This window comes from Aptenodytes forsteri, unplaced genomic scaffold, assembly GCF_000699145.1.
Source record: "Aptenodytes forsteri isolate BGI_AS27 unplaced genomic scaffold, ASM69914v1 Scaffold33, whole genome shotgun sequence".
Taxonomy (NCBI): domain Eukaryota; kingdom Metazoa; phylum Chordata; class Aves; order Sphenisciformes; family Spheniscidae; genus Aptenodytes; species Aptenodytes forsteri.
Window position 1 is genome coordinate 5479 of NW_008795037.1, and position 9462 is coordinate 14940.

The 9462-nt window shown below is 42.1% G+C and overlaps 1 protein-coding gene across 1 annotated transcript in view; it reads left to right on the plus strand.

The window, feature by feature from the left end:
- CUNH19orf12 (chromosome unknown C19orf12 homolog) overlaps positions 1–4997 on the plus strand; it is a 9742-nt gene extending 4745 nt beyond the window's left edge. Inside the window, exons 2-3 of the mRNA XM_009276698.2 lie at positions 613–789; positions 3602–4997. Coding sequence (XP_009274973.1) covers positions 630–789; positions 3602–3867 — 426 coding nt within the window. The 5' untranslated portion in view covers positions 613–629 and the 3' untranslated portion in view covers positions 3868–4997. The remainder of the gene's footprint in view (positions 1–612; positions 790–3601) is intronic.
- Positions 4998–9462: the final 4465 nt, after the last annotated feature.

The window sequence follows — 9462 nt, forward strand, 5'->3', positions numbered from 1 at the left end:
GAAGTTGTGTTTTGGGGTGGGGGGTGGCTGCTTATCCTAGTAGCAGGTTAAAATCTTCTGGAGTCTCTGTGCTGCAACTTACTAATGTACTGTTAAAATATCATGCTTTCGTGGCCTGGAGTGTATGGTTAAAAAATACTTCAATGAAAATTGATTGAGCACCTTGATTCTTCATCAGAACCTGAAATGGTCAAAGAAACTAATAATGGTGTGACATCGTAAAAGGTCTCTGGAACATTGGTCCACTCATCTGTGTCTTTGTGCTGAATATAGGAATCTCTGGGATTACTTTATGTGTATGTGTTGTAATACGTGGTTTATGTTTTAATGGCTCCCACTAGTGCTCTGTATGTGCAGTTAAAAAAAATTGTATGTGCTATGCATCAGCTACTATATTCACTGAAATTCACTACAGGACTTTAGCTGTTGGCAAGTTGGTTTGGTTTTCCCAGAAATGAAAGAGAAAGAATTTATTTTTTCCTGTATTGACTATGCCTCTGTCCTTTTAGTCTCACAGACTCCTGAACTCCTTTTTTTTCCTAAAATTCATTTAGCGGCAAGATTTAGTCCCTGTTGGAGCGATCAAAAGATAACTTAAAACATCTTTTCCAGGATCTTAACTCGCCAAGATGCCCATCCATGTTGATGATGTGATGCAACTGTTCTGCCGTCTCTCTCAGGCGAAGGGGATGAAAGTTGCTGTGAAACACTCTGGTCGAGGAGCACTGCTGGCGGGTGCAACAGCACTTATTGGGGGTCTGATGGGAGGTCCACCTGGAATCGCTGTAGGTAAGTGTGTTTTGCTTTAGGAACAAGAAGTGGTTAACTGCCTAGTGAAGAAACTAGGAAGTCTGTGTAGTTGGTATGGATTGAAAGAAAGGGGCGTGCAGCGCTGAGATTTCATGTAAGTGGGCTTTAACAAGATACCATTTTATATGCTGGCTTTTTAGAAACGAGGTGTGCATCAGGAAGGCATGTGTCAGTGTTTACTTCTAGGGTGGTAGTGACCTTGCTGACTTTGACTCCTGTGCGGCAAACGGGAAGCCATCCAGAGGTCTGAGCTGAGATAGCGGTGCCTTTGGAAGCCTTTGAACAAGCTGTTAACAAATCGTTTCCTTTTGGTGGGTAGAGCCCTGGTTGCCATCTGCTGAGGTACACCAGTGTCCGCGGTGTGGGATGAAACAGAGAGCAAACTAACAGGCTCTGAGCTTGTTAGTGCGGGCTCTGCTCCAGCACTGCGGCTGGGGGAGGGAAGAGGAGAGGGGTGAGGCAGGGGCGAAGGAACACAAGAGGCAATGGTAGCAGTCGGGTGGGATGTTGGTACCTGGTGGCACAGAAGAAAGAAAATCGGGGTGTAAAGCGAGGGTGAATAAGTATTCTCAGTCAGCCTTAGCAAGGGACAGGATCATCTTTATAATGATCTTATTAAAAATTATGTTTATTTCTGTATTTTAAAAGTACCTGCTATCCACTTCTTGGTGAACTTGCTTTTTCCTCTGGAATTAGTTATTCCCTGTCACTTCGCTTTTTTTCCTTGTATGGAAAATTACAGGAAGGCCAGAGTCTAATAGTAAAGAGTTGTCTCTCCTCTGTATCTCTTGAATTAAGAGTTGTCTAGTTTGAAAGCTGCCTTGTCACTGAAGTCATGAGGGCCTTGGTCCTTGAATGCTTCTTTCTCCTGCAAGCAGTTCCAGCAATTTCACGGGCTTACTGGTATTGGAGTTAATTGCAGTATGCCTGCGTGAGGGTTAGCAAGGTTGAGTTACAAAAAATAAGCAAAGAATATGTGAGGCGTGATAACAGAAAATGCAGAATGAAGCTGTGTATTTACTCCTGTTACAAGTACAGAGCTTAATTAATAGCCAAAAATAATATTTTGACAAACATATGACTGAAGTTATCAGGAACAAAGAAGTGAAGTTAAGGTTTTGTAAGAAATTTGTGAGCCGTAAATCAGAAGTAAAAATTTAAGTGGCCTCAATCTTCAGTGAGATGATGAGAAACATTGAAGTTATTCTTGGATGTGTTTTCTCATTTTGTTTAAGTGTTTGTTTAAGCTTTTATAATGTCTCCCACTCAAGCTTGGTGTTCTTCAGCCACTGATGAAGGCACTGGAACAAGTTTACCTATTACTGTATACCAAAAGTATACAATAATAAGTATAATAAGTATCTATAATAAGAATAATAAGTACTAAGTATACCAAAAGCCGTGTCCCGATTACAGTGCAAATAAATCAGAAGACCCTCTCATTTAACTTCAAAAATTGCAAAAGTAAATGACCCTGGGTCTTTAGTGGGTTTTAGGACGGTTACAGGGACATTTGCAATCAAGTGCACTTTCATTTACACAAACAGCCTGGATAGGTGTGGGACCGGATAGCAGGGATTGTCCTTATTGCTGCCTTGCACCAAGAATTAGAGGATGAATTACCTTCCATCTGCAGTGCTCACTGGAGAAACTTGCAGTGTATCGTGCTTTCTAAGGACTACTTGTTCTGAGAAGAATGGATTGTGGATGTGTTGCTTGGGGGGGGAAATGGGATCATGTAACAAATCTTGTCTCAATAAACTAGGAACTTGGACATCAATAATTCTAGTGGCTTTTGCATTAAGTGCCCCTAAATCAGATATTGATGTTCTCATAAAAGTTCTTGAAGATGAATTCAGCCATCATAGGCTTTCAAGTATTTCTGTGGTATCATGGGAAAATTTGCCAACTGAGTAAAATGTGCAAATTAAGGAATTTTTATCTAATGAAAAACTGCATGCCTGTGAGTGCATGAATGACTTTTTAGGAGCAGTCGCTGGGGTGGGAATTTTGGAAGCAGAGTCATTTCTGACGCCACTGCATTGTGAGGGTTCTCCTTCCTTCCACCAGGATGTCTGTGTGTCTGGGCAGTGGTGTCAGTCCTGTGAATTTCTGTCAGAGCGTGCTGTGTTGCAAGTTAGACTGGTAGCTCTTTGAAAGAGAAAAACCGTAGGAGTGTAGCACTGGTTTCTCAGCAGCAGCCACAATGATGTCAGCTGTAGAGGATCCCTCTGCTGTTATCTTGATGACCTGGAACCATGCTAATTACCAGAGCATTTCTTGGCCAGCTGGGGTGGGCGGTGTGGGTGGGATGTTGATTTGGTAGATGAAAGCATGAATGTGTCCAACCCCACGAAGCTGATGGGTTTGGTTTCTGAGCACCTTCTGAGGGGTGGACTTCAGAAGCAGAAGGCTTGGATCGTTCTGGGAATCTCTAGTAAGAGATTATGTGTTAATGGCACTGATAAGGCAATTGTTGGTCAGATGTTTTCCTTGGGCATGGTTTTATTTAGTAGTAGAGCTTATGCTAAAGAGGCCAGTGCCCTAAGGAGTGTTATTTTGTTTCTGATTTCTAGTTCGAAGCTATAGCTTTGATTGCTGTGGATGTAAAAAGCTTTAAAAATCCTTCTTGGTGCTTTGAACATAGTGTATAAACCTAGTTAAAGTAGACACATATGCAACTCTGCATTGATTTCTAATAAAGGTGGGAACGTTGTTGATGAAGGCTGCTGATAGAATTTCAGGTTTTAACATTAGCTGGTAAAGAGTAACATCTCTCTTTCTTTTCTAGGAGGAGCATTCGGTGGATTGCTTGGTGCCTGGATGACTGCTGGACAGTTCAGGCCGGTCCCTCAGATTTTATTGGAATTGCCTCCTGCTGAGCAGCAGAAACTTTATGACGAAGCCATTGTTATTCTCAGGCGCTTAGACTGGACTGATATTGTTCAGCTGACTGCTGTTGTAATGGGAAATGCTAGTCTCCAGGAGAAGTTGGTATCAGTGCTGGTAAATTACCTCTCCAAAGAGCTAAGAGCAGAGATACAGTATGGAGAATAAACCTTTCCAGGCTTTTTACACTGTACTGAATTTTACTCTGACAATTGTGATTCTTCAACGTAGCAATTATTAGTTATTGGTCCTAATTATGAATGTAGGCAGATCTAAGTATTGTTTTGGGGTTGGGTTTTTTGTTTGTTTATTTTGTTTTGTAAGGATAGTATTAGATAACTTGCATTATCCTGACACTGACTTGCTATGTAATTTTGAATTACTCTGCACTAGGACTAAATTCAAAATCACTGGAGGGAATTATGCTTCTCTTACACTAATGTATCACTAGTTAAAATTTTCAGAGTCATTGTGTTTTATTTAGGAGATTTAATCCTGTTTGTGTAAGTGCTTTAATTTTCTTCTGTGAATGACATGTAGGTGCCAAAGTAGTTAGGGCACTTTGAAGAATTTTACCTACTGTCTGTTTCAGTCCTGCAAAAGAAAGTTACAAGAAAGTACGTTATTCTACTGTGAACTCAAAGATCTCAATCCTTACTTTATTCTTTGTCACATTTTTATTGTAATTCTTGAGTGAGTTATTCCTTTCTGTAAGAAGTGAAGCCAATGCCTAAACAAGATTTAAAGCAACAGGTAAACAAACTGTGCACAATTAGTAGTTCTTGGTGTCCTAGAATGGGAAGGCATGGCAAGAATAGACTTTAAAAAAAAATTAAAAATGGGTGGCTGAATCTGCCAGTTTTGTACTATCCCTAGTATTAGGGTTGTCATTTCAGCATTGGTTTCTTGACTGAATCTGAACAGCTGGTCCTCTGTTTTCATTAAAATATTCACAAGAAGCATCATAGTGGCCTGTGTTTTGCCTTAAAGTAAATGAACTCTTTAAGAACCAAGAACTGAAATTTGAGGAAGAAGGCAGCCCTGTACTGGTCAGCCAGCAGTTGGCAGCGGTGGTGGTGGTGTGGGATGACGTGCTGGCTGCAGTTAACACTGTAAGCCCCAAATGCAATGTTGCTGAATATCCCAGCAACAGTTGTTCACCATTTGTTTCAAGGCACTTGTAAGACAAGTTTGTAAGTAGAAAAATGTGCGGGTGTGCCTTCTTTCTATGCAAAAACAAGTGAAACTGCTCTGATAATTTCATTTTTCCCCTAAAATAAAGATTTATCTCTGTGTGTCCAGTGAGGTTTCTAGAAGTTGAGTTTTAAATGGTGAAGCTTTAAACTCGGAAATTGCTGTTGTATACGTTTGATTAATTTACTTCTGCAGGTACAATTTGCCATTAATGAATTCAGTGTACTTTCCTGCCTGGAGTGCACGGCAGTGATTGTTCTTCTCATCATTTGAAAACACTTTTTCAGTGACGTGAAAGACAGACGGAAGTGAATGATAAGTGGGCACTCCTTACCCTGTCATAGTTTCATAAAGCCAAGCCTGAAATCAGTGTTTGTTCTGTTTCATTGACAGATTACACACACTGCAACTGGCTTTTTAAGACTTTACACGCTCTGTATATCCATTTTAAAATACTATTTTTATGAAGGCAGTTACTTTTATTTGCAATTTTCTGACTATTTCACAAATTAAATTCACTCCTTCCAAAATAACACACTGCTAACAGCAGCAGATGATTGAATGGTACAGTAGGATGGAGCCTGCCATCTTATAATCAGCTGTTTGAACCCAGACATGAAAGAACTCGACATCTGATTGTAAAGCAGACCATAGGAAAGATGTTGGTTTCAATTAATGTATAATAGTATCCAGCATTTAAACAGATCATTAGCGGATTTCAGAGTGGTTTCAGACATCTATCATGACTCCCGTTTTACAGGTATTCATAAATTGGAGCCCAAACGTAGATAGTGAATTGATTTTTATCACTCATATCAGTGTCATAGTTTAAGCTCCATTCATGGCTATGTGAGTCCTAGTCCTGGACTCTATGTTGCTCTGTTTCTTAGGATATTCTTTCAAATGCTTTTTATTATACACTTAGAAATGATAAACTGGTTTTAATTATGATCTTTCAGCCTTCACTGTCGTATGAAGGGGGCTTGTGTCATAGAAGTTTGGTCCAAGTAGATCAGAGTTCTGCATGGGCCAGCCTAGTTTACGTTAAACCCCGCTGCCCCTGAGCTCCTGAGAAGCTTTAGATTCTGTGCCACAGAGTAGCACACTCTTAGTCATTATAATAAATTTAATTTCCATAGGTTTTCAGATGACTGAAGTAGAACCAGGAAGAAGTGAATTTAATTCTGTTTGTTCTCTGTATCATTACTTAACAGGTTTGATGCTTGTGGAACTTCCTGGAAGGTGGCAGGTACCTGTTTTCAAAGTGGTAGCAATAGGTTTGCAGTTTGGTCTGAAACACGTTTCAGTGCTGATAATATAACAAGAACAGAACCCAGCTCAAGTATTCATCTCAAGTGAGCTTGGACATAGGAGAATTAGGAAATAACCACTTCTGATGGAGGAGACCCTGATACATAACTACCGAGTGAGAATGAACATGGGACCCCACAATGGTTTTGTTGTTTGTACGTTAGTGGTTTCTGTCAGTTCATACTGTTGAATGCTGCAGAAAGATCAAATTCCACCTTTATTGCTCTGACTCCAGCCCTATGCTATCGTATTGAGGTCACCACGATATGTGGTGTGTAGCCTTATGCGGGGATTTGGGCAAGTTAAAAGAACCCTTCAGCAGATTTGATCATCTGAGGAAAAGACCAGCTGCACGAGAATGTATTAATATCCATCTGTTGCTGTTCTTTGGTAGAGACATGGCTGTCCACCGCTGCATCCCTCGTTGGTATTGGAAGCAGCCACAGGCAGGGGATGGCATCTTCTGAAATCCATTCCAGCTGCATAACGGCCAGACTGAGTGTAAGGCACAGCTATTGCCTAGGAAACGAGGTAACGCAGTGCCAGCAGTTTCAGGAAGCAGCTGAAAGAGTCACTATGGGGAGATGCACATATTCATATAAAGAAACCATCTGTGATGCTGGTTATTAACCTGGTTTGGTTGTAGATGTGACAGAATCAAGCTAGATTTTCACTGGCAGATGGTGTATTTTTAGTTAAAAATTCTTTTTTTTCTATGTGTTCTTTTTTTTTTAAAACTGTCTGATTTAGAAATAGAAAGCAAGCATGATTATAAAATATTATGTTAGCAAAGAGGGAATTTTTTTTTTTAAACAATCCTGAATTCAAATGCAGATTAGTAATTGAGATGTGCCATCTAGTGGCAATCAGATTATTTCTTAAATTCAGCCTATCAAGTCTGCCTCAGTATATGTGTAACACAGTTATCTTTTTCCATTAAAAGTAGGGGTAACTTCTTTTTTTGCTCTTAGTCTGTTAAATTCCTGGCTTTAATGAATTTGTATTAGATTACAAATATCAGCCTAGCTAGAGACTAGACTAGAATTCATATATGTTCCCTGATGAAGTTGGTTTTTGGTGATTATCATATGTGAGCTATGACTGCACAAATATTTACTGCAACTGCATGTCACATTTAATTACAGGGAGAAAATACACAATCAGGCAGAGGAGGGCGGTTTCACCCTCATGATTACTGAAGGACAAGTGGATTTTATGAGCTGAGCAGCAGCCAGTTTGCAAAAACTCATTGACCACAAGTGAATTGGCAAGCCAGTAAAGAATAATTGCTTGTTTTTCAGGAGGTTGCATTTCTTTGTTCAGTTTTATCACCTTCAAGTCTGCACGCGTAGCAGCTCTACCTGCACAGCCTTTGGGGTGGTGCTCGCCTCTCACATACGACTGGCCTATGTGTAACTGCTGCTCACATGGACCCTGCAGGACCGAGGAGTATTTGGCTGTGAAAATTCTGTCTTTTGCTAGTCGCTGTCACAGCGCAGACTTCCTAAAGGTCACGTTCCCAACGGCATCACAGAGGCTCCCAGGCTTGGTCCTCTGGAGGAGCATGAGAACTGCAACAGAGACCTTGAAGTAAGGGTAGGGAGCAGGGTGCCAGGGTGGCGCGCCATAGTGGCCCACCACAGTGCCCGTGATACTGCTTAATTAGTTGCAATAGTTCTCATTAACTGGAGGTTTTACAGGGTTTTGGTGAGATCCTTCTGCTGTGGAAGAGGGTTCCCTGTATTGACCCACTGACTCCAGCGTGCACAAAGAACTGTAAAAGCAGAACAATCCTGAGATCCCATTAACTGACTGATGTTGAATTTAGAGCAGGCAGTGAGAACCTCGCCGGCAGCGGTAATCTGCCCAAAAGGTGATGAGGCAGAGAGCTGCTGTGAACCTCAGAGCTGAGGTTCTGCAGAGTAAGTACGTGCCCCCACACAGGAGGGTCTGGTCGCTCTTGGCTCAGCCTGTTTGCACGATCTTGGTCCCATCAGCTCTCACCTCTTACTCCAGTATGAAAAGTAACACGGATTAGCATCACGTGGGCAGTTTTTCTAAGGACAGCCCCTCTGCTTCCAGGGCTGCACACCAGGACTTACGGAGGGCTTTGCTGGAGAAGAACATTCCCAAACGAGACAGTCTCCATCTCTCTCAAAGAGGTCTCCTGTGGGCTGCTGGCAGGAGGGGGTGCTGTGCAACCATCTGTGTAGGGGTCCTTGCTTGCCAGGAGAAGCCAGTGGCTGGGGTTCCTCTGTAAGGCTGCTGCTCCTGTGCCTGTACCTTCTGGCTCTGAAGAGCAGGGTGGTTTGGAGAGGTGCTTTGCTGCCTAAGGGCAGTTTGTTTAAGGAAGCCAACTGATCTCCTGCAGCAGTAGTTTGCTGGATGACTTTGGGTGGTCACCCAGCTTCCCCATTCAGCTGCTTTTGTGTGAGGTGGTGATGACAGCACCCAGCTAGTGATGGAGGGCTGTGCAAGGTGATGACTGTTGACTGATGGCAACAGTGGGGTGTGATACTACCAGCATTTTGTTGTTGTTTGATTTCTCACCATATCGTTTGAGATGATTCCAGCGGTGCGGTGTGTTGTACTGTCCACTGTAGCCTGATTACAGGCCACTGTGCCCTGGCAGAACTGCCTTCCCCTCTCGTAGTTCACGATTTATAGCTGCTGCCACGCGTGCTTCAGTGCGTGGGGCACGGGTGGGGTGGAATGGCTGCAGTCACCTGCTCCCGGTAACACTCACCTCTTCTTTAGGGAGGAAAGCTTGTGCTGCAAAGGACTCAGGTGGGCCAGGATAGCTGCTCTTTTGAGGTGAAATTCTGTTTAGCGCACGCAGCATAAAGCTACTGAGACCCAGTATGTCCATATTTCTTTCAGATGACAGCAATTTGATGGTTGCAACCCAACAGTGGTTAGCATGCCTTTTCTCCCTTTCGGTTGGTTTATAGGGAATTAGTGTTACAAAACTCACTGAAAGATCTTATGGAAGGGGATTGTGTTATTCAAAGTCATTAAGTAAATTGATTTTACACAGCCATACTCTCATAGCATACCTGCTCAAACGGTCTGACCAGGATTGCTTGTGCACAACATGGAGGACAAGTCAAATCCTCGCTTCATCTCCTGGGTTCTTCTTGATTATCAATGATGAACTAAGTTTCTGGACAAATCCTTTATATCCTTTAGGATATCTTTTATATTCTGTTGCTATTGTCTTGCTGTTAGCCCGTTGGGCTATCAGAAGGAGGACTGGCA